General features: G+C 40.4%; 2 protein-coding genes across 9 annotated transcripts in view; one reads left to right on the top strand and one right to left on the bottom strand.

Annotated features, from left to right (window-relative positions):
- ccdc177 (coiled-coil domain containing 177) overlaps nucleotides 1-23,753 on the bottom strand; it is a 48,360-nt gene extending 24,607 nt beyond the window's left edge. Inside the window, exon 1 of the mRNA XM_074660430.1 lies at nucleotides 23,615-23,753. The gene's annotated coding sequence lies outside the window, so the exon portion shown is untranslated. The remainder of the gene's footprint in view (nucleotides 1-23,614) is intronic.
- Nucleotides 1-25,530, top strand: part of smoc1 (SPARC related modular calcium binding 1) — a 60,730-nt gene that overhangs the window by 2,430 nt on the left and 32,770 nt on the right. For all 8 annotated transcript variants that reach the window (XM_074660436.1, XM_074660437.1, XM_074660441.1 and 5 more), the window contains exons 2-5: nucleotides 17,658-17,823; nucleotides 19,307-19,390; nucleotides 22,280-22,392; nucleotides 23,631-23,730. In XM_074660436.1, coding sequence (XP_074516537.1) covers nucleotides 17,658-17,823; nucleotides 19,307-19,390; nucleotides 22,280-22,392; nucleotides 23,631-23,730 — 463 coding nt within the window. The remainder of the gene's footprint in view (nucleotides 1-17,657; nucleotides 17,824-19,306; nucleotides 19,391-22,279; nucleotides 22,393-23,630; nucleotides 23,731-25,530) is intronic.

The raw sequence follows: 25,530 nt of genomic DNA, 5'->3' as shown, positions 1-25,530 counted from the left end.
CTGCTTCTTCCTGTACAAACTTTAGTTAGCAGGCTGAGAAACTATCACGCTCGGCCTTAGGAAACCCTTTCAAAACCTCACTGGATAAACGCCAAAACACAGGGTGATGTCAATGTGAAAACAAGGCTGCGTTTTAGTCCTCGAAAAGTTGACGCTTTAGACACAAAAGCTTTCCAGCAGAGTCCGAATAGAATGCTAAAAACTTGCCCGAGGTTCGGCGAACAATCGTAGCATCTCTATCGACTTTATCCCCCTAAAATTAAACTCTCTCTCCGCATCCACTTCATTCTCCTCCCGGCCCAAACCAGTCACACTCGGCCTGCTGCTGCACACCCCCACTCACACCACACTAGATACTTTTAACATTGCTCACAGCTGCCGTAATACCATAATTCACACCCCCACTTTCCACGTTGATATCAGGGGCGAAAGCCTGAGCTAACTTCCCTGCATAGCACTGCTCTTTCCTCATTTCCCTGGAGGCTCCATGATGCAATATGTGTTGAACATTACTAACAATACGAGTGATTGGAACGCTAATAGGGCTTTAGTTCAGACAACTTTTTCCCTTGTGATTGTTGCCGTTTGTGCAGTTCAGATAAGTCTGTCTCGCCCACTCCCTCCTCGTGCTTGAGAGTAACTTTGATGTCTCCTTTATTGTTTTAGCAGAGGGAGGGCAGCAGCACTGAGAGGATAAGGATGATGGTTAAGGATGGGGATCACACATTTTCCTGGTGGTGCAACTTGGACTGCATAGACTGCCAAGACAGTTTAGTTTAATTCAAAGGCAATAATGGTGGTGGTAAATGTGAGAGCCCTTTATGATCTCACTGAAAAATATTATGTGAAATGATGCTTTTTTTACAGGCTAAGTATTAAAGTTAACATATAATTGCAGGTCATAATGACTACAAGATATTTTTGCAGATTTTCGGATCCTTAGTACCAGGAATAGTCTATCAAAGGCAGGTGGTGGGCAGGCAGGCAGAGTCTAAATTGCTCTCACTAAGAAATTTGCTTGCCAGGGGGGATGCATTCAGAAATTAGGGCTAACAATGAGGACGGCGTTCACTTTTACCAATCTATCCTTAATCCCCCCCCCTCATCAAATCAACCTGTTAGTGCCGGGGATAGGATGCGATGAGCCCTCGACCTGCATACTTTGGTGACGGCATCAGTGAAGACTCGTAAACTCATTGTAGGACAAACATAAACAGCCAGGCCTGAGCGGGGAAGCAGCCAAGAGTACATACCTCCAGCTTGGGAAAGTACAAAAGCAGGAAAGCCTTTTTATTGGTGTGAGGTAGATCACAGTGCAGGTGTGAGTGGTCTGCATGCAGCGTGTGATGCATGTGTGTGATTGTTGTATGATCAGTCAAGGACTTAATTATGCTGACAGAGCTGAAGTAATGGAGGTCAGGAACTGGATTCTTTTTTTTTTAAGTGAGAGAAAACTAAAATGAAAACAGCAGATATTTTAGTGGTGTGCCATAAATATCTAGAGAATCTCATAATTTTCACTGATGTGGAGAAATCTCATGAGAGAAAAGCATTGCTGAATACCGTGCATTCTCTCAACTGGAAAAAACTCATATCGCTTATGTTTTCTGACACTTAAAAAAAAAGAAAAAGGCAAAAGCAACAAGTTCACATCTGTTATGTCAAAGAACATTTTGGGAAATGAAAGAAATCAGGAACAGAAGATGAAGCAGATTGAGAGAAAGTGGATATAACCCCAAAGTAGATAGCAAAACAATGGATAGAATAACCAAAGATATACAGAATATGTTGAACTTCAGCAGATTAAAGATGAGATGAAAAAGTTGTACTTTTTCTTGTAAGTATTTGGCTACTGGACGCTGGATGTACTGGATGTATTTATATCAAGTACTAGTGCAGCGCCTGTCTGGGAACAGGCTGATTGCTTGGCACCCAGAAGTTCTGCTTGCAGCAATGTCCATATCAGCAGTAGGGCTGCTTGCACCTGATGACCAAATCGCACCAAATTTGTCATGTTAACTCAGACCTCATATCTAGACACATGTCCACATGTCCACATGTCCACATGTCCACATAGCAGAAAGCGTTCAGGAGATATGACATTTTTTGTAATACAAGTCCTGCCTACAACATTTGAGCTAACTTTGAGAGCCAGCTACAGCAAAACTCCAAAGACTGAACTGAAAACACACTGTGAAAGGGTTAAAGGTGTAACACGAAAACACAGACAACTCCTAGACCGGACAACGCCGTTGCAACGACCTGTCAATCACAAGGTAGCCACGCCCTAACGCATACCGTGCTTTATGGTCTATTTAACTCTAAATGGGTCCATAATTTACTAAATGAACATCATGCTGTATTGAAGAAGACTTGAAACTAGTGATTGAGACCATAAACTCATGTTTACAATGTTTACTGAGGTAATAAATCAAGTGAGAAGTAGGCTCATTTTCTCATAGACTTCTATACAATCAGACTTCTTTTTGCAACCAGAGGAGTCGCCCCCTGCTGGATATTAGAAAGAATGCAAGTTTAAGGCACCTCTGAATTGGCTTCACGTTTCAGACCCGGAGGTTGCCGCCTGGTACATACTCAATTAAACAAATAAGAGAAGTCTAAATTACTTTGTTTTAATGTCTGGATATAATAAAGTTGTGCCAAGGAAGATCAAATCAAGTGTTTTTCCAAAATAATCCATAAATAAACCATAGGATAGTTAAAACAGACAAGACACTGACATGAAATGGGGAGAGACAGATTTAGGTGGACAGAGTTTGTCCCGTAACCATCAAACCACTGGGATGCATAGAACAAGAGCTGTTGGCCATAATGTGCAGTGCACATTTCTCCATTTAGCCTTTATGGGAAAAACATTCTTGGCAAAGCGATAAGGTCATAGTTTGGCATCGCCCTCTTCTGTGAGGACTCATGAAATACAAACCTTTCAGATTAAACTTTGTTCTGACTTTTCGTTCAGCAGCAGTTTCTGATTAGGCATTTAAGGGAAAAAATCCCCCAAAACAGTTATTGGTGACGAAGTCTGCGGTTTGGGGTTCTTTTGTTGTACGTTGGTGTGATTTTGAATACTGACACAACAGCATACATATGCATGATTTTTGCTGTTCTCACTTAGAATGGTGCTTTTGAAAAGATGATGGATTCATCCCCTGAGGATCATGGCGGTGCTAGAACAAAGACCAAAGTATTATCAAACATGTACTTTTTATCCTCTGACAACCATGGATACTTAAAACAAATTTCACAGCAATCTAGTTCTAACATTTTGATGTTTCAATTGTGTGTAAAGTCTTAAATGTGATGGTAGAGGAAATTTCAAGCATTTCAGATTTTGACGTTTCTTGGGTAGAAGTTGAAATTTTGGCCGGTACTAAAGGAAAGGTTAGGTGGTCACCAAAACATCAAAATTGATCCTTGTTGGATTATAAATATCTAAAGCAAATTAAATGAATCTAGTGATTTATATTTAATATCTTGTGTATGAAAGTTTTGGTCTGAAGTTGGGGCTCAAGAAGCAAATGTAGTGTCCAAAATCAAAATGGTTTATCTGGGTATCAGTACTGTGGTCAGTAAATTTCATTGCATCCATTAGATACTGATATTTCTTCTGTACAAGTGCAAGTTTGAGCCCGTTCACGGAGCTAGAGGAAAAGTTTGGGGTCCGTCAAACCATCGTGATTTGTCCTCTGGGGACCCTGAACATTTACAGTCACTCACTTGTCCAAGAGAGTATGTTTATAGGATTAAGCAAAATGGTGAATCTGGACAATAAGGTCATGGTAAACTAACTAAATAGGAACCATCCGCTGGTGATTAGGGATATTCACAACAGATTTCATGGCAGTCTGGGTAGTTGTTGAGATATCATGCTCTGGACCAAAGTGTTGGATTGTAAGACACTAAATCATGTACTGTATCTCCAACAAAAATGGTAAAATCCAATAATGAGCAAGACCTTTTTAACCATGTGAGCAGCGTGGCTCTAGGATGGCAATGTCGGTCAGTCCACCACTTTGGTCCAGACTGAAATATCTCAACAAATATTGTATGGATTGTGATGAAATTTTGTACAGACAGATATTCATGGTAATGTCATGAAGGCTGCTAACTTTGGCGATCCCCCTGACTTTTCATCTAGCGCCACCAGCAGGTCAAATTTTTCACTTATCCAGGGAAATATCTCTACATCTAAAACACGAATAAGCCAAACCATGTTTTTTTTAACTAAACCTAACCAAGTAGTTTTGTTGCGTTTTTGTTTTGTTTCAATTTCGTACTCATTTAGGCCAAACCATGATGTTTTTTACGAAACCTAACCAAATAGTTTTGTTGCCTAAACCCAATGAAGTAGTTTTGTTGCGTTTTTTGTTGTTGTTTTGTTTAAATTTACGTTAATCACATGTTTAAACTGTTTAAAACTGTTTAAAACTGCGACTGTAATCTGGGAATAAATATGTTTCCCTCAACACGTATTTGAGAATACAGTTTAGTTGTATTGGAATGTAATTTTGGGTTGCTTAGTATTGTTAGTCTCACAATTTGCCCCAGCATCACACAATCATACAGGGAGAAATCAAATGGAAAAAAATGTAATGCAAAAACATCCCATCTATTCTGTGTTAAGAGACATTCTGGAAAATACAGGAAATATAACTGAATTACAATAAATGAGACAAGTTGAAGGAAATAGAGCACGCTACAATAAATTAAATTACAGCTGAAAACTTCACAAGCCAACTAGACACGTGACGAGACACCTAGGCTCCACTTACATTTCATAGCACACTGACAGATGGCTTTAAGGGTGACTCCACTAGCAACCAATCAAATTGCTTACATATGTCGATTCCCTCTGATAACTGAGTAATCAGCAAACGCATTTCATGCTCAATTTTGGGGGCTTTCTAATCAGTGTAATGAAATGCAGTCAACGTCCAGCTCTGTGATTTCAGGCCAGTGAGCTCCACGCACGGATCATTCACTCAGCCTTTTTTTTTCTCTGCAGATCTTCCTGATAGTTGTGGTTTATTGGTTTGCATTAACATAATTGTCTAGTCCACTATGGGAACTTGCTCTATGTAAATTCAGTCTGTTGGTGACATGCACTCGCTTTTGTTTGAGAGGAATACTGCCTGTTGAAAGAGTTACGACTATGTAATCCTTCAGATTATGAGGACGGCAGAAACACTTCCTCTTTCATATCAAACTAGCTCTGCAGATCAGCCTCTGCTCGGCCGCATATTTAATCGTTTCCTTTGATATGAGCAAGTGTGTGTGGTCTCAGTTTAAGTATGCAATGGTGGCGTGGAATCTATTGAAATGTGTGATGGACGTACACACTCACAGACTTCCTGGGAACAGCAGAGACAGCTGACTGTTCTGTAGCCAGGATGTAGCATTAGTGACAAACAAGGAATGCTGTTAATCAGATTTAGAGCCATTTCCGAAAAGGAGGAACACCTCCCTCTTCCCCTTACTCACACTTTCAGTCTGATCGCTTTACAACACTTCAAAAGAACACAGATGTAATAAATCTACTGGAGATTATAACGATAACAATACACAACAATACATTAAAGCTGATAAAATCTGTATTTTATTAACAATTAATCAAATGACTGTGTAATTGTTGATAGTGATAACCCAACTCCCAACACCCAGCTGTTTTAGTGTTTTTACGCTCATTGTTTAGATTTTCTGACATGCAACTTTACAGATTTGGTTCAGTCTCACTGCTCTCATCAGCATTTTTTCCAGACGGACACAGTTAACAACTAGCTGGTGAACATAGTGGAGCATTTAGCAGCTAAAGAGACAGATATTTCCCTCAGGAGTTGGTGGAGACCATAGACTGTATATAAGAAGTGGACGTTGTCACCGTGACGTCATCCATTGATTTGTGGACTGCCGTTTTGAAGCCTCAAGTTGGGCATTTTGGCCGTCGCCTTTTTCCAACCAGAAGTGTCATGAGAGGGTGGAGCTAAGTACAAACAAACGGTGAATAAGGTATTTTTTAATGCGACCAAAAATCTTACAATTAACTTTCATAAACTGAAAACACATAGTGAAATGCTGTGGTAGCGCCCTGTCAATCACAAGGTAGCCACGCCCTAAATCATCCCCTGCTTTATGGTCTATTTGACTCTAAATGGGACCATAATTTACTAAATGAACATCATGCCGTATTGAAGAAGACTTGAAACTAGTGATTGAGACCATAAACTCATGTTTACAATGTTTACTGAGGTAATAAACAAAGTAAGAAGTAGGCTAATTTTCCCATAGACTTCTATACAATCTGACTTCTTTTGGCAACCAGAGGAGTTGCCCCCTGCTGGACATTAGAAAGAATATAAGTTTAAGGCACTTCAGCATTGGCTTCACTTTTCAGACCCGGAGGTTGCCGCCTGGTGGAGACCAAAAACAGAGCTAAAAAAAAAGAGTGAATATTGGACTTACATTTACTACATAGGTGGCCAGAAACAAGACTCCAAATGCTAATGATGCTCTGCGTCTGCTGAATGTGTAAATAAGCCAACGTTTGCCAATATCTTCGTCATATCAATGTTGTTTTTACAGCTTGTTTTCAAAGTCCCCAAGTGGCCAAAAATCTGTTAATTAAAAATAATGGTGCAAATTAAGACAGCATAGATGACAAAAAAGTAATCATGCTTTGATGATTTCATTACATGAGTTGTAAAAACCCAGATATAACGCTGCCTTTAAGAGAGACAACAACAGCCTGCTTGATACTTCAGTGAAGTTACAGACGCTCAGTTCAGTGCATCCTTCATTTCTTTGTTGATTCAGCCCGGTGGGAGACATGAAAGAAAACAAAACTTCTTTGCTGAAACTTTACCTGCCGCAACATGTAATCACATAAAGAGGTCAAATTAAAAGAAATGGTGGAGTACAGTAGGGGACTACACTTTAATGTTTTAAGCTGCACGCCTGCTGCGAGTGGCACACACACACTTTGCACCTCCTGTGTGAAAGTTGTTCAGCTCCTTTTAGCGCTCACAACATGCTAGAGCTGTGTTTTGAAAGGGTTACTTTGAAAATATTAAATTACAAGTTTGTTTTTTTCAAGACGAAACCCAATTAGAAATTTAAAAGGAATGAGGGGGAGGAGAAGAGGGACGCAGCTTTTCATACATTCCTTTTTATTTGCTCCAATTTCTTTATAAAACGGTTAAGTAAAGTGTGTTAATGGAACCAGCATGAGGGATGGCATTCGCTTTATGGATTTCCTGAATGCTAATTATCGGACATAAGTGATTAACTTGGCCTGTTAAAAGCACACAACAGTATACAATTAGCCCCAACTTTGGTGGACAACTCTCATTGGCTTGTTTCCTCTTTGGTGGACTCACTTTTATTCTCCATTTCCTCCATTTGACTAACCCACTTGTTGACTAGTGACGGAAAGCCAAAAACGTCTGGATATTAATGACACATGGATGCATTAAATGGCCATATATGTATGTATTTATGTATGTGTCGGTGCTGTTGTATTGTTTGTTGTTATTGTGCCCAAAGGGGATAATGAGCGCATCACACTTTAACGTGGAGCTGGCACACAGAGCTCCTTCTCTCTCTCACATACACACACAGTGATGTAGCCCGGCTTTAATGAATCTCCATCTGTGCATGCAAAGGCCTTCTCCGTAGAAGAAGTGATGTCATTAAGGTCAAGGAATATGTTCCTGTTAGTTAAATAGAACAGACGTTTTTCTTACCGCTACACAGGAACTGATTTAACCATCCCTTGTGATATCAAGTCATGGTAAGAGCGTCAGTCCAGAGAACAAAGGAGGTGTCATTACAGCGGGCTTCTCCAACTAAAGATGTTTGATTTAACAGTTTCAATCGTGAGAAAAATCTAAAATTTGGACCATCGCGCTCTATAATAATGACCATATTGCGGCCTGTATTTGGTTTTGTTCTGCCTCCAGTTTTAGCAGCAAAATACCCACAGTATTTTTTCACTGCATGAATATAAACACCAACATCAGAGTTACAGCCACATAACAGCCTTACTACATCTGTGACAGGTCAGACAACTCTCCATAAACATGTCCCTGAAACATCATCTCTAATTAAGGAAGGGAATTCTACTGTGAAGCACGGATTAAATCTGATCTGGAAAATGATGCCAAATCATGCTGAAATTTTGTTAAAAATGTGTGCATCACAAAATGGTCATGTTTTATTAAGTAATTAAGATGTTTCAGTTACAGTTATTTGGGGATTAAAACTCAGAGCTCTGGCAGCAAAATTTTAAAACAAACCCGAAGTATGAATGAACTCTAATGAGTGTGGACTGGGTTTTAACAGAAACAGCAATACAGACGGTGATTTCCAAATGCAACAACAGCCTGAAGTACAACATCTATCTTATTGGAAGGCCTTGCTGCAAATCTGAAACCTAAAGGGCTTCATTGACACCAGATCCGGCAAGTCCTCCCATTAATTTTGAAATCGTGGTTGTGCATTTGGGGTTTGCCGAGAAAAAAAAAGAAAAGAAAAAAAGTAAAAGTAGAAACAATCAACTTTTGGAGAAACGCAACCTGATGTCATGCTGTGGTGGCCTATCTTGTAACCAGTGATCCAGAGCTGTACAACCCAGCCATGACGGAACAAAACACGTTAATTGTTGTGCCGTCAATGGGCCATTAAAGTGACTCTCACACACCGCCGCACAACCCTGTGGCGAATCGCTGCAAAGCCTTATGTCTCTTTGCAGCTAATAAACAGTATTGTGCCAACACTCCAAAAACATAGCTGACCTTTTCTACAACCTTCCAAATAACAGAAAGAAACACACAAACGCACCCCGACCCAATTGTTACTGCTGCCGACACTACAAATCATAGCGTATTCGATTTTGGGGTTAATTTTTCCTACTGTACCAAACACCCATTTTTTTCTATTTGTTTGAAAATGAATTGATTTGTAAACTCTTGAACCTTGTTTGAGTTGTAAAATGCATCAAAGTGAACTCTTGCAAAGAACGCTGTTGTGTTTTAGGGCACGTTCACACCGGCCTTGTTTAGTCCGGCTGAACCGAACCCTTGAGTATAAACCCCCTTGGTGCGGTTTGTTTGGGGTGGTGTGAACGCCGGCCTCAAACTAATCACAGGAAGTAACCATTTATGTGCCATTTCATTGGTTAAAAACCAGATTGACCGTTTATTACCATCTCTCTCCCCGCCGCTAGGAGACTAATTTGCCAGTAGGCGTCGTCGGCAGCTCCGTAGTCTCCTAGCGGTGGGGAGTGATGGACAGACCATTTAGATCTGCGCTGACCACATGACTTTTGTTTACAGTTTTTGGACCGTTTGACCAGTTGGAAAAGTTAAACAACGTATCATCTTTAAGAAATCTGCACTACATTACCTCATGATGACATAGGAACTGACAAACAAATATTCAGACTTGATGAATGATACAACTCAAGCAAGTTTCAAGAATCTGCCAATAGATTCTCATACTATACTGCAATGAAGTCGTGGGGAGTATTACTTCAAATGTTGTATAAAACGTTTTATGGCTCCAGAGGGAAGTATACAAAGTCTGATAAATTACCTCAAGTGGTCACTTGAGTCAGTGTCGGTTGGGGCCAAAGACTACAAAAGTTTGAAAATGAAAGAAATCTGGAGCTGTGGAGTTGGAAAGAAGTAAGTTTACCAGTCCTCTATATCCTGCTCCTCATCTCTGATTGAGGCTGGAGGCTCAAGGCTAAGTTAGCCGCTACTAGCATAACACACCCCAAGCTCAGACCAAACTGTTAGTGGTTGGTTGAGTTGCATTCTGGGTAACGTAGGTGGCAGGTTTTGACAGGGAAGAATAATGAAGGAATAGAAAAGAAGATCTGGTTCCGCAGTATAATTTGGTCCTTTTTTGAAAACTGTCCATCGTGAGTTCGACAATGTTATAAGAGTACAAAGCTAAATTGGTGGAGGACTCTTAAGTGTTGGAGAAAAAAACTAAATACATATGACACTAATGTTATTTTCACCTCAGAAACAGCACTCAGTTTTGCCCGCCTTGTATTTGTCCACTCCTCTTATTCCTGTCACCAACATCTCTGGTGAATCTGGGATTTAAATCAGCTAACAGGTTATTAAACTGAATTTTAGCAAGCCTGTTACCTATATGTTAAGTATAATAAAGATAAATATGGGATCTACTTTTCATATTGTGTTGTACGTTTGTTTTATAATGAAAACCTGTCCAAAGAAATGAGCTCTACCATATGCACAAAGAGCCAGTTGGAAAGTTCAACTTCATTGCATTTACTGTAAGAGACGTCATCCACATGTTTGTTTATTTACTACCTTTGTTCCGCTTCTCGTAGCCTGCTTTTCCCCCTGTCAGCCCTTTGAGCGTGCATACATAAAAATGATTATTTTCTAATCATATTCTTTGTTCCTGTTCCACTGCCGAGGCTCGGGCTGGATTCGCTGCCAGTGACGGTAAAAAAAAACACCACTTTGCTAATGCTGTAACTGTTGCACAACGGGGGTTGCATTTCACTTATTTTATGAGTGGTGGAGGGAGAGCTCAGGGCTGTGTGTGTGTTTGTGTGTGTGCGTGTGTTTAGGGGGAATTTGGCTTGTTAAATGTGAGAATCTCAGCGCTCATTGTTTCCCGGTCAAGTTATCAGTACCAAACCATCATGTACCTCCCCTGCTGTTTTACCTTCAGCTCATCTTTGACTTCATCAGGTCCTCACAATGTTAGGGGATTTGTATTTAAGCTGCCTCTCTCTCCATTAAAGATTAAAACAATATGCACCTCTTCTTGTTCTACTATTATGAAATTAAAGAAAGGGTCTCTGAGCGGCTGTTAAAGTGAGATTATTCCCTCTGGGCTGCATTATGTTATTTGGCCTCTCTGTAAATCTTTGATGTGCTGCGTGTTGCACTATGATGTAAATCTTTGCATAATGATCTGCAGAATGGGAGTATGAGCGAGTTTCTCCCCACAGGTTTAGGTAATTAATGTTATTTTGAGCAGCGCGTGTTCCTCAGCAGATCCAGCAATAGCTCCTGTTACACGTTAGCCTGTTTAATTTAGATGTGTTTGTTTGGTTTTGATTATGGGACGCCGGGCGGGTCTCAACCCCAGCCATTATTGGCCTAACAGGAGGGGCTGTTTTCCCTCAGGAGATAATGCCAGGTCGCGTAATCCTGCTAATACTGTAGCAGCTGATTGCTGTCAAACAGACCTGGGTCAGACAGTAACTGAAAATAACTTGTAGTGTTTGTTTTAACCTCCTAAAGCCGCCAGATGGGCGGGGTTTACCACATCAGGACAATTCAGAGTGTTTGGTAAGCTGTAAAAACCACAGAAAAGTGTAAGAATGTTGTCAAATGCTTCGCTGATTGGCTGCCAATTGCTTTGTGTGGTGCTAAAAGACAAACCTCACTCATTTACTTATCCCCGCTGGTTAACAGAGTATTTTTTCAGATACCATGTGATCCAGGCTCAGTGTCACTCACGGCTGGTGTGGCTGAACTTTATTTTGGCAGGATTCAAATGTGAACCACGTGCACATTAGTGGGGAACTTGTGTAAAGCAGTGGTGCCGTAGAAACTGTGGTGAGACTCGATCAGACCTGAGGGGGGGCCGGGACGCAGCACAGAGTCTGAGTCAGAAGATTAGATTAGATTAGGATTTATAGTATACTGTCTGCTATTTGATATTCTCTCCAGGAGGCCTGATTTCTCTTCTCTTCTCAATTTAGAGGTTTTTGCCTCGGCTGTTTTAACCTGAAACAGTTCTTCGGCAAGTATGGTTACGCACAAGCAATTAAGGGTTTTGAAAATGATGTATTATTATTTATTTTAGATTACATACAGTACATTACACAGCTCCTCATAAGGATTTCATCAGCAACTGACCAATTGCCATTAGCAGGAATAATTCAACATTTTTTGAAAACAAGCATATTCCTCTTTTTTGACGAGAGTTAGATACTACTCTCATATCTGTTTGATAATACAACCAGCAGGCAGTTAGCTTAGCATAAAGACTGGAAACAGGGGGAAACCGCTAGCTTGGCTCTGTCCAAATGTAAAAACATCAACAAGCACCTCTAAAGCTCACTGATCAAGTCTTTATGTCCAGTTTGTTTAACTCATAGAAAAGTGTAAGCGTAAGAACAAGTTGTATTTTTTGCACAAGAAATAGTCCAGCACATACAGTAGTGTTTACACTTCTGTATTTGTATAGATTAAAAAACTGAGATATAATGTGATGATCAGTGAGCTTTAGAGGTGGAGATAGGTGTATTTTGTTACTTTGGGAAAGACCCAGACTAGCTGTTCCCCCCTTTATCCAGTCTTTACGCTAAGATAAGCTAACCGGCTACTGGCTCCAGCTTCATATTAACGGGCAGATATGAGAGTGCTATCAATCTTAGAGACACTTAATTACTCTGATTTGTGTTTTCAAGTGTTTTATTGAGTCTCCAGTATGAATTCTCTTTGTGCTCTTTGTGAAACCGTGTAATGAGCAATTTTAACACACGTATGTTGAGCTTTATTTCAAGCACATTTTCAGCAAAGTGACTTTTCTTGTATTGAATAATAGTTTGATAAATTCCCATGCTCTACCGTGCACACATCAGTGTAGATGAGACTACTGGACAGTCACCATCTGCATCTTAAAAACTGAACAATGAGGTCAAAATGTCCCTGTCAGTATTTAAGTATCTTTAAAGCTAGGGTTGGTATACGGTGCTGACAACAGCCATGTTCGTTGTTTACATTCATTATATGTTTATGTTCATTATGATAATTTTGGGGGAGTGGCTTTGGAGGGAGGCCTGAAGCGACGGGCTGTCAGTGTTGCTGACTTGGTGACTTTCTCGCCAGATTTAGTGACTTTTGGAGCCGGTGCTTCTAGCTACTTTCATTGGAAAAGAGTTGGCAACACTTTGGTACTTTTTTTGTTAATCTTCATCTCAAGTAAAAGAACTCCCAACCATAAATTGGGAAACTTGTTCTGATCTGCTGGAGTCTCTGGTTTCACCTTTACGGGAGACGAGTCCGTGGGTGGGACAGTATGACTAAGAACCGTGTGGGAGACTTGGTAGGAGTGTTTATTTCCATTTACCGGACAATGTCGTCTCAAAATCTTTGATTTAATGTTTTATTATGACAGTGGAGGTAGAGGGGCTGAGTCCATTAAGGCTGTGAGTCAGGGATGGGGAGGACGGGTCAGTCTGTGGGCTGAGGCCAGACTCTGTGGCTCTTAACCTGGATGATTGGCCGGATAAATCACTTCTTTAGAATAGCTTTCTTTGGACGCTGATTTACCGATTTAACAGTTCATCACATAGACAAACTGCTTTCCACCCACAGTACTTTGGCTCAAACTTATAACCACTCCTGCTGTGGAAGAATCATGTAACTTTTCTTTTCTTATTCTTAAACAGATAATCCCGGTTCCTCTACACTTCCTGTATAATGAAATAAATAAGAAAACAGCCATCTATCTGCCCTCTATTCTGGGGAAAAACTGATACAATAAGATTTTTTTTTCCGACTACTGAATTATTCCTCTCCTTCACCGAAGCCAAGAGGAGGACACGCAAGTTAAAAATGAAATGATGTGCTATGTTTTCCTCTCTGTCTGCACTTTCTCATAAAGAGGCCCATCATGATTTAGTTTCACTCCGAGCTGTCTGACAACAGATTCTCCACTATGTTTCAGTGCCAAAGCTGAAATCACATTAAACCGTCTGGCTTGTTCTGGACATATTGTTACAGCGAAGGCGAGCTGGATTTGTATCCTCCGAAGTATTATTCCCTGTTTGTTTAAATGTCCTTCCACCTTTTTATACAAGGTTTTTCTTGTATTCATTTTAAGAGAAGTATCAATGTTTCACTTGAGGAGTTAAAGCAGCCAAACGAGTCTCTCTGTGCTCAGAAGTTATTATTGTTTTATCTGGGGATCAAACCTGTGATCCTCCATTTTCAGGGCACTTTCTGAAACTCTGGACCACCCTGTTACATCCTGATTTTATCTGGATGATACTGAAGCTCCAGTATCTGTTTCTATTTCAGGAAAAGTCTAATCTATCTCTTTGCTCTTTACAGATAATGAAGTATCTGCCTGAGCTGACAGCCTTGATAATTTCTCTACTGCAAAAAACATCCCAAAGAGTCTACCTCAAGTTTAGTTGTAAACATCCTATTTTTGAGGCATCATTAAAATATCCTGCGTGTTGGACTTCATCTGTTTCAGTATTAAAACAAGCCAGAAAAAAGGCAGTTCTCTTCACTAATATGACAAAAATGATCCAAACCAGTTAATTTGCATTGGACGCCGGTGATATTAGCTCACCAGTTGGCAGATTTCTCACTTCATGAATTTTGGACTTTCTGATTAAATCGCTGGGATTTAGGAATTAATGTTCATGACCATCATAACTGTCAGCGCTGGCAGATACTCTCTGGTATCGGTAAGGACTGTAAATGAATTATTTTCTGACCCACGTGTCATTTTCTTCACATCTTGGATTTGTAAGTTGTGCTTTAATTGGTTTAAACTCTGTGTCGTTTCCAGGTCGTCAGAAAGAGAGAGAGAGAGAGAAGCCAGAATATGACAAAGACTATAAAATTCAAGTAGTAAGAGTGTGCTGCCACTGTGGCTGAGTGAGACTGCAGCATTTGTAGCCACACTAGTGGCGTGAATCGAGGGATGCTCGGTCCAACAGCTATTGGATGGATGTTTTCCCAAATTATGAATTATAACAACAACACATTCTCACTCCAACTCGTCAGAGGCTTGATCAGAGGCCAAACCATGACGCTCTAGGTACCCCTCTAGTGTCTGTTTTGGACGTGTAAAGGACCAGTCTGGTCGCACAAAAAGGCGTATGAATGATACAATAATACGCAAGGCAAAAGCGTGCAATAAGAACGTCGTTCTTGCTTTTGGCGTGTCATTTGTGCGCCATGTAGTCTGTACCGACTGCAATGTAAACGCATCTGCGTAAATATGCTACACTCAGAACTAGGGACGTAGAACAAAAAAGTGAGAAAGACTGCTTATGACAGGCGGAAGGGGAGGTGGATGGGTCCAACAAACATGGGACTTGTGTTGTTTTGTTGTGTAAGTTATGTTTGTGACGTTTACGACGTGTTTTCTGTACTGATGTTACGTTGTTTCCGTACGTGTTGTACTCAGTTTATGTACTTATTTTACGGCCAACCATGATGTTTTCCCTAATCCTAAGTGAGTGGTTTTGTTGCTCCCTGCTGGTACGGCACCTTCATAATCACATGTAATATTCACACCTCACGAGACAAACTGTGACATTGACATACAACCCTATAGTGGACAGGTGGGTCTGTTACACGCTTTGGCGTGATACCGGGTTGCAGGGATGTCAACATTCGCTCGTTACATGCCTAATGTCTTTTCAAAATACACTTTTCGTCTCCGTTCTCTTTATACATCCATGGTCAGCTCCATCGGGGCCCGTTTGAATGCATTGAACATAAATGTCAGTATATGGGTGCTCTACAGTTGTAGCGTCAGCCGATTTGACCACGGAGATGAGAGTGACGGCTGGCTTGACCGCCCGATACGATAACGTTTCCTGTCCATGACAGAGTTAGCATGCAGCTTTAGCCATGATGTCTAGCTCTGCTTTTACGGGTAATGTGTGAAACCCAAAGTGTTTCCATACTTTACTGGATGTGTAGTGTTTACCACTTTGGATTTAACATGTGAGGGTGCAGGTCGTATCCATGTGGACACTGCGGTTTGTTTTGGCCGACGGATAATGAACGGATATGATGTCACGTTACTCAGACTTCACATAGACTAAAATATCAATTCTAGCATTACAAATTGATTTCAAAATCGTAAAAAATCATAACACATGGGTGAATTGATTTCTTTTCCCACCCCTAGAATATTATATTCCATTGACGCTAACAGATCCCCGCAAATGTTACATAGTTCCTTTAAAATCCAAAGTTTGCTTTGTTCATTTATAGTACCCAACATACAGAGTTGTGTTGTTTCTCTGTGCAAGTAGAAAGATAGTGTTCACATTAAGCTGAACTCCTTCAGTAAAGAGCTGATTATAGGTGATTAGTGTGAGTATCCACTGATCTGTGAATGTCAGATATTCCAGGAAAATAGTGTCACTGGCTGGAACTTAAAGTATGATTTTATTGGCAGTCGTTATGAGGCAGAATGGGTGGAGAGGCAAAGAATTCAGACAGGATGGCTGTGACGGTTTCTGGAGCAGTCGGACTTCTTTATAATAATAGTAATACCAACGCAAAGGCACGTACAGTGCTGCTGCACTGACAGAGGAAAAAATACACTGCCATGCAGTTAATCTGTTTAGAGCACGTTAGATGAAGACTCGTGGTGATTCATTTGTATATGAGATCCAGTTATACACCAGCTCAATCATGACATCAGCGGTTTGGCTTCGTTACCATCTACACTTTGTTCAGGTCGGTCTGATTGCTCTTTATATATTTGGAGAAAATCTGTCTCCAAGCAACAATTTTGATGTTATTCAAAATACAGTCGGGCATTGGGTCGAGGAGGGAGAATTAAACTGTGCTTGTATACATGCAAGCTCCACTTTTCTACTGTGGATCATTTTGAAAAGATCGTCTGATAGGAGTTGGCAAGTGAAGGATGGAAATTGTGCCTTTTTGTTTCTGGCTGCGTTTCATTTTCCACCACCTTCTTCCCTCCATACCTGCCCTAAACCAGATCTCCTGTGTCGGATCTGAAGCTCCAACCAGCATGCTGGTAATTGCTTAAGAGGCCTTGGGTGAAAAATGCATTTGAGAAAGGTTTTCATTCACATTCCTACTTGAGAATTGCCTGATTTTCCTTTTTTGGTCTTTTTAAAACAGGTGTTTAAGCAGCCACAAAGTTGAATCATCATATGCGAGATATCACAATCTAATCAAAAGCTGATTTTTCAAATAGTTGGAACATTTTCAACAAGAGTTGGCTCAGGTACGGTGCTGTTCTCCGTAGAGGATTCTGGTGCTGCTCAATGCACACCTTCTCTCTCTCCTCACTAACCCACAACTCCATCTTTCTGGCAAAGTCTGAGCTCCCCTGAAATCCTTTAGACCTTAAATATATTTGAGGCAGCTGCAAAGCCAAGAGCCATTACCGCTGTCAGAGAGAAGGCCGACTTCCAACAGTAGAGTAGAATCGACTCACTAATAGATCATGAGTAAAGATCTGGGGGGGGGAGAAGAAGGATTCCCATCGCTCTGAATGTGGTTTGGCTCCTTTGAAACTTCATCAAGGTTCAAACTGTCTTCAGCCAAAGATCAATTAGATAAATTAGCCTCTACGTTGAGCTTCAGTGCTCTCAGCCTCGTTACAGTAGCCTAAACAAAGAAAGGCAGCGGCTGTCAAGTGTTTTGAGCGAAATGGGCAAGTGACCCATGAGTCCAATTTGTACGTTAGTTTGGCACAACCTCAGAATTCAGCTGAATGCAGCCTTTGTTCAAACACAGTGAAACTAGAAAGAAAGAAAAAGGAGCCAAAAAGAAAGTTTTTGAAGGAATGAGAAAATAAAATGCATTATGTGTAAATGTATTATAAAAATGTATTTGTCATTGCAGTGGCTGATCGGAGACAGAGACAATCACTGTGGGGTCATCTGCTCACGGACGCAGGGGAAGCCGGTGTGCGGCTCGGACGGGCGGAGCTATGAGACCGGCTGTGAACTGCAGAGGGCGCGCTGCAAAGATAAAACACTGACACTGGCTCACCGCGGACGGTGTCGAGGTGAGGATTGAACTCTGATTTTAAATCTATGCCAGTGCGCTAAGAACATCTACTTTGTTAGAGTGCATTTAAGGGAAACTCCGATTTGTGACTCATCTGTCACTTTTTAATCCAAGAGACTATTAACATTTTCATGAAGTGCATGTTCGCAGATTGTTTGTCTTATTTCCACATAATTCTTGTCAGTATCTGGCACCGGAAGTATTATATGCTGGAGTTTCCATGAATGCACCGACTGTGCTTACAACTGCAGTACTACTTGACAGTTAAAGAGTTAGAAATAAAATAGATACTCTAATCTTTACATAAAAAAACAACATACTGATATGAATTGAAAGATCTAATTTGATTAAATTTATTTTAATATAGCGTCAAATCATAACAGAAGTTATCTCAAGATGCTTCCAAATAGTGCTGAACGACGGATAAAATACTCATTGTAAATGTAATTTTCACATCACAATATTATTGTGATATAATATATTTTCTGGAGAATCAAGTGGACTAAATAACCAGACAGGAATGTATGAATATATAAATATATATTGCCTTATTGCTCGCTCCTGCCTCCAGGGCAGCTGGGAAGCTTCTGCAGACAATCAGCCTAAAAACATACGGTATGATATACAATAGCTAGTTTGAATGCTGAGGACGTCTGCTCAAAACATCTGTGCATGAATAAACAACTTCCAGTGAAGAGCTGTCATACTCCTGATTTCTGAAAAAATATCAGTTATGCATAATTCCTAAAATTCTTATACTATAAGTTCAATAAAAAATGTAAATGTAAGTTCGATAAACGACATTTTATATTCAGTATTCCAATTATCAATGCAATTGTTAACTGCCGTAAACAGACAACTGCTGCAACAAACACAATCACACTCAGTGTGATCAGGAAGCCAGTTTCGATATTAAATGACTGAAAAAAAATCAAGAAAATTGAAAACTGAAAACTGAAAACACGGAGAAAGATGTGACAAAGAAGCCCATGTTTCTACTAAATTTTAAGTGCAACTTATCAAAAAGACACATGCAACTACAATGCCGTCTTAGTGTTATTCCATGATAACAAAAAATTGGGTTGCCATGAATTTAGTGATGGATTCTAATTAGTTATAAGGTTGTTGTTTAGTAAACCAGACACTGGTGGTGTATAGAGACAGAACCTGCAAAATAAAAAATATTTATTCTCTATAAATAAATTAATAAAATATTAATATTTAATATTATATTATTTATATTATATTTTTATATATTATAAGAATTTAATATACCCCAAAAATAAATGAATAGAAAAGACTTTAATTGATCAAATGTGCCATAAATTGATACTGTTTTAATTTGCTTCTTTATTTATTTACCTTTGTATTAATTCTCCTATTTATCTACTCTTCTATTCCAATTTCCCTTTTATTTAACAGCATATACATTTATTTATCGAGTAATTTATTTAATTATTTTTTACTTTTTTGTGTTTCAGGTAAAAACTGGGCTAAAATCGATCAGTTGCCGGTGCCTCCAGCACCGACTTCCACATCTGAGACCAGAGTCGTGGAGCTCAAAGGTAACGACAATAAACACCTTTTTAACAGTACTACAAACAGGGAGAGATTAAGAGGAGATGAAGCTCAAATGGAAGACTGTTGTGTGTAGCAAATATTCAAAGCCAGCACTAAATCTGAGACTATATATTGTAAAGCAAATAAAACACTGATTTACTTGAGACACAGCGTGCATGTTTAATATGTTACAGCTTTAAGTGAAGTCAAGAGAGTTTGGGAAAAAGTGGAACTGAACAGAAGATGTCTTTCATTTTCCGCCTCTCTGTAGGCGTGTAAGTTTTTACAGACCAGGATCACACACTTCCTCCGTCTCTGGATGCCAGCCACTCAACAACAGCAGAGATTGATAGGTCTAGAGTCAAGGTTGGGACTTGGCATTTCCCCCCACTTCTTTTTTTTTTTTTTTTTCAGCCCCACTGTATTAGGAAAACGGCATTCCCAACCAAATCCATTTTTGGAGAGAAATTTGTTCCCTCTGTATGGTAATACATGGTTTTGTTTCATAATACGTGCGGTGTGCCAAGGAAAGGAAAGCTGGGCACAGCTCACCCAGTCCTTGTGGATGCGGCACGCCTGTTTTGTTGTAATGCAACTGCTGCTTTATTTAGGCAGGCAGCTCATGAACCAATGCTTGTTTACAATGGCAGAGCCTGGCGAAGGCTTATTGAGGTGTGCGTGAGATTCAGATTAAACACAACAGATCCATTTGACTGCAAGATGTATAAATTGCTAACAGCTACAACAAACAACCACAAACAACAAAAAACACAATAGCTATGTCTATTGCAACAGACGGAGCTGTTTACTCATTATTTAGCTGTGAATTAACAACATGTGTAGAATCAACACATCAAGGAACAGCTCATTACTCAAGATCTCCACAATCAAGATGATGAAGGGATGTTTTTTCAATCAGGTTATGTACTGTGTTTGCAGTCAATCAAACTCGCCTTACAACATAAATAAACAGTGTTGTGGTGTAACAAATTAATAATACTTTACGTTGTAGTACTTCAATAGTTTTTGGGAGTATCTGTACTTTACTTGAGTTTCATACTTCTGTCAACTTTCACTTTTACTCCGATATAAATACCCCTAAGCATCTTCGTTACTATTGCAAACAAGCAGGTTTTGGCAAATCAGTGGTCCTAGCTTGCAAATTACATCATCAAAAGTGCTCTCAAAGCCGTAGTTAAGTTTTGACCGCCCCATAAACTTCATAAATCTCAAAATTCTGACTTGCTTGTCCTTTTATTAACAGCATTTAATTGTACTTTTACTTTCAATTCTTGAGTACATTTAATATCAGAAAATTACTTTTCATACTTACAGTAAGTACAGTAAATATAAAACACTTTATTACTTATGGTGCCTTCAAATGGGGTCGTGTTTATCGTGTTCACGACAAGAGTCCATATGAACGCCCCTCTGTTGTGGTATTCAAGGCCTAGTCAGTGGAAAGTTTCTGAAAGCTCCGAGTTCACGACTTCGAGTGACGTGTTTGTTGACGTTGTCAGAAATGGCGGAGGCCTTGGAAGTTAATTTCTCGGTGCATAATAAGTGAACATATAGTAATTTTTATATTGTTTTTCTTCATAATTTTATAATATGTCTGAGGAAAATGTTGATAGGATGTCATTATACCTTTGCATTTACTACATTATGTTACCCACTTGCTAAATCGTTAGCCTCTGTGGCTTCTAGACGCCGACAGTAACGTTAATATTGCCGTTGCTTAGCAGCGGTGTTCTCATGACTTAACCACTTGAAAGCCAAACATATTGTGAACACAACTTCCCATGTTGTAAACACAAGCTCACAAGTTTCATTTTAAGGCACCATTTTACTCAAGTAATATTCTAACAGGTAACTTTAACTTCTACTGAAGTCATATTCTGGTTAGATAGCTCTACTTTTACTCAAGTGTGGCTTTCAGGTACTTCATCCACCGCTGTAACAAACTATGGATGTGCGGTTATTGCTGCCTTGTCACAACTTACAAGCGCAGACAATCATAAGGCAACACATGATGAACAAACCGTGTCAATTTCCATAAATTAGTCTTATTTAAATGATTTGTTGGGGTCTTCTGTAGGACATTGGACTGGTTTATCTTGTTCTCCTTACAACACAACCACTACAATGTTTCTCTCAGTCAGAGTCCAAGTTTATAAACTCATGTAACCAAGTCTGTCCTTCTCGGTGACTTCATCACCCAGTTCTGGCTCCGTCAGTCTTTTACTCTGGAGGAGACAACATGTCTGTCTCCTTTCAGGTCCAGAGACAAGTTTTTTAAACTTTTATTTATCCAGGGAGAATGTTTGCCAGAAGTGGAGGACTGCGGTCGCATTGGTCAGCTCCCCGGCGTGAAAGTGTATACACAAACTGTTGAACATGGAGCTCAACTCCACAGGAGCCGGGAGCGCAATAAAAACAGTAGTTGCTGACGGGATTGTGAACCGGTGACCAGCTGGTGTGGAGCCCACTTCAGTCTGTGACCTTTCAGCCACGTCCATCAGTGTCCCCAGAAAGCAGGTCTGGCTCATCAGAGCTGCAGGAACACAGGCTCAGTTTCCACTGACATTTCAACAGCGTAGAGTTCATGACGCACTCCTCAGTACTAACAATGTGGTTTGGAAGGAGGTTTTTTAAATTAGTGAATAAATAATGCCCTGTACATCTATCAAAACGGTGCCCCTGAGCAAGGCACTTGAACGTCAGACGGCGCTCGGTGGCCAACGGTAGTAAACTGTGGTTGCGCTTGTCAGCTCCTCCCAGGTGTGAACGGGGTGTTGTTGACAAAGAACACACGTCTCTTCAGTAACAGAAACAACAGCGGTGGTGTATGTACGCAGCGTATGAGAGCAGCCTGTCATGTTAATCTGTTACAGATGCAGGTCAGTCCAAGTGTCGCGTTGAGAGGAACCAGGCTCTGGAACAAGCCAGGAGACCTCAGGAGTCCATGTTTATCCCAGAATGCAACGAGGATGGAACATTTGCGCAGGTCTGTCTCGCTAACTCCTCCTTTCTTTTCCTTCACGTTTTTCACTCTTTGTCTTTCACTTTCCTTCAGTCTCTTGGGAACCTTGCTCTTCACATCATCCAGGGCATCAGTCTCACTTCACTGACAAATCTTTGATTGCACTCTTCACCTTCTCATGTATTTACTAGGGCTGTGTATTGGCAAGAATCTGGCGGTACGATACGTATCATCATACAGCGGTACAATCCAATATACAGTGGAAACGGCTTATTTTGATCACGTCTGACTGGGTCAAATTGATCACTATAAGCGGATGATTATTATAACCGAACCGGGAGACGGGCGCCGGTTTGCAGGAGCTGCCGGTGCCGAGGAGCCGGTCAGCGAAGTTTCACTTTGGGGGGCATTAAGTAACCAGGCATTATCAATCCACTTGACGAGGGTGGCTTCAACCACAGGTGCTTTCCCCGTGCATATTAGTTTTTCATTCAGTGAAAATTCCTTTCCTTTTCCCGTCACGATATCTATGTGAACGCAGCACCAGCTTCAGGTATCCAGCCGGAGAGCAGACGGTCCGCGAGGCAAAGTATCAAGGGAGTGAAGTAAAAAACAAAACAAAAATTCAACTAACTTTAGTCTATCATAGCTTTAAAATGTTTTTCTATATGGTGTCATATATGAAAAGACCCAAAATGAACACTATAAGCGGACTACTTGATTACTATAAGCAAATTATTTAAACAGTATAGGACTGTATGACTGTATAGGAATGATTCTGCCCCAAGCTTTTTGATCCATATCAGCAGTTGATCACTGTAACTGTGATCACTATGAGTGATTTCCACTGTATTGCGATATATTATGATACTGTAAGTAAGGCGATATATTGTGATTTTTTTTTAAAAATTGAATTTTAAGAAAACTGTAATAGTATAAAGAACACACCGCCATATGAACAGTGGGATCTGCCTTTGTATTTATCGCAGTCCCTGTAACATCCAACATCATAGCACTACTTTGAAAGGGTACATATACACTGAGATGGTGCATATCTTTGCAAATTAAATAAAGTATTGGTGGAATGATCTTTGCATGTAAACTATTACTTAAAAATCAATAGTGTTTTTGAGAATAAATTGATCACAAAACATAATATCGCAATACTCAATATTTTATACATCTTCTTACACTCAAATATACTAACCAAATCATGTATATTACTTAATCTGTGTGTGTGTTTTACCTCTTTGTATCTGCAGGTCCAGTGCCATACTCTGACAGGTTACTGCTGGTGTGTCACCAGTGACGGCAAGCCAGTGAGTGGCTCCTCTGTGCATAACAGGACCCCGGTGTGTTCAGGTACTGGGGGGGAAAAACAAGCCCGGCAACCTGTGGATGAGATTGGAGATTGAGATGTGGATGAGATGTTTTTCAAAAGAGTCTTAAAACATTTGTCCCGGAAAGGTTTGCAACACAAGCTTGCATCTGTCCTGCTTTAGCACGGAGCACATTAGTGATTAGCGTCTTAGTTATTTGGAGCAACCAGTAAAGCTCTACTTCGGAGTAATGTCTAACAGGTTGTGTGACTAAAACTCCCGTACAAGGGTCGGATGTTTCCCAACAATTCTCTATTAGGGTGGAGAAGCAGCATAACGAGCATTTCAAATGTTTCGATGGTGGCTGCATTTGTAGGATCTTGGAGCCAAGAGTGCTTGGAAGCCAAGTCACTGGGGTTTGGGCCAATTAACTTTCGGTCACTTAAGGAATTGGGCTTTTTCTCACAATTCAAAAACAACTAGAAATAGTTTTCATTCATCAGTTCCTTATTGAATAAAAGACTGAGAACGGATGTAGTTCATTCGAGGTAGAACTTAAAGGGCATACATCATGAAAAACTCACTTTTTCAGTGCTTGTGCTCATACATTTGGGTATCTGGAGTGCCTACCAACTCTCACGCTCGTTCAGTTGCATGTATTCTGATCTAGGCAGCCCACAAAAAACTCACTGGGTGTTTTGTGGGCTGCCTAGATCAGAAAACATGCAACTGAACGAGCCATTCGTCACGTGCAGGTTCATGAGAATATATCTCCCACAGCTTGAGAACTACCTTTGCAAAGGTGCACCATATTTTTCTCGCAAGCCAATCAGAGCAGACTGGTCAATAATGTGTTTTTTAAACATTAAAGGTCCCATATTATGCTAATTTCAGGTTCATACTTGTATTTTGTGTTTCTACTAGAACATGTTTACATGCTGTAATGTTAAAAAAACACCTGAACCTGAAAATGAGCATGATATGTCCCCTTTAAGATGAGTAAATTATCAGCGAACTGACCCCACATCTGAAATAAATTACTTTGCTGATGAAGGATAAAGAGTGAGCACGGCCTTTGGGTTACAGTTAAAGCGGGTTAGTCCTGCCATACTGTGGGCACATGTGTATTACACGTCATGTGGCGTATGGCAGGTGCAAGGTCAACGAGAAGGCTAATGGCCATACATCCAGGGGGCCTCCCACTCTCCCCCTCGTCTAACTGCTCTCAGCAGGCCGGAGGAGAGCGAGCGAGCGGGGCTCTGCACACTCATCCTGGATGGGAACACTTTATGATAATCACCATCATTTTCCCTCAGAAGATAATACACAGGGGTCTTTGCCAGAATTGGATTGCGCAGCCACTAGAGCATATGGTGCAAATTTTGTGTGGAGAGTGCGGTGAGAGCGGTCGCATGCCCCTCTGAAGCTGCTCAACAGACCGCCAGAGGCTTCCTGCTCTCTCTCTCTCTCTCTCTCTCTGTCTGTCTTTTCCTCTCTCAATTTCCTTATCTCCCTCTCTCTGCCTCAATCGTCTCTGCATTTCCCACTTGTGCCACTAATCACCTGTATGGTTTCCCTTGACACCTGCTGAGTTTCAGTCCTTTGAATAGAATCAGTAAAGTTCTCAAATGGAGCATGGTTACACATCCATTCATACATAAAACTACACTGATTTCACAATTTACGAACACATACTGTACTAAGGCACATCAGAAGTTCAGAGTCAGGCTCAAGTTATGTTTTACTTCTGAAGCATTTTTAGACTAAACAATTCATTGTGCATCTAGAGAATGACTCTTGTGTTCAGGTATTTGGGGAAGACAGCCAGGCAGCTTGGTCATGA

This window comes from Sebastes fasciatus, chromosome 15 (genome assembly GCF_043250625.1).
Source record: "Sebastes fasciatus isolate fSebFas1 chromosome 15, fSebFas1.pri, whole genome shotgun sequence".
Taxonomy (NCBI): domain Eukaryota; kingdom Metazoa; phylum Chordata; class Actinopteri; order Perciformes; family Sebastidae; genus Sebastes; species Sebastes fasciatus.
This window is presented reverse-complemented; position numbering and strand designations above follow the sequence as displayed.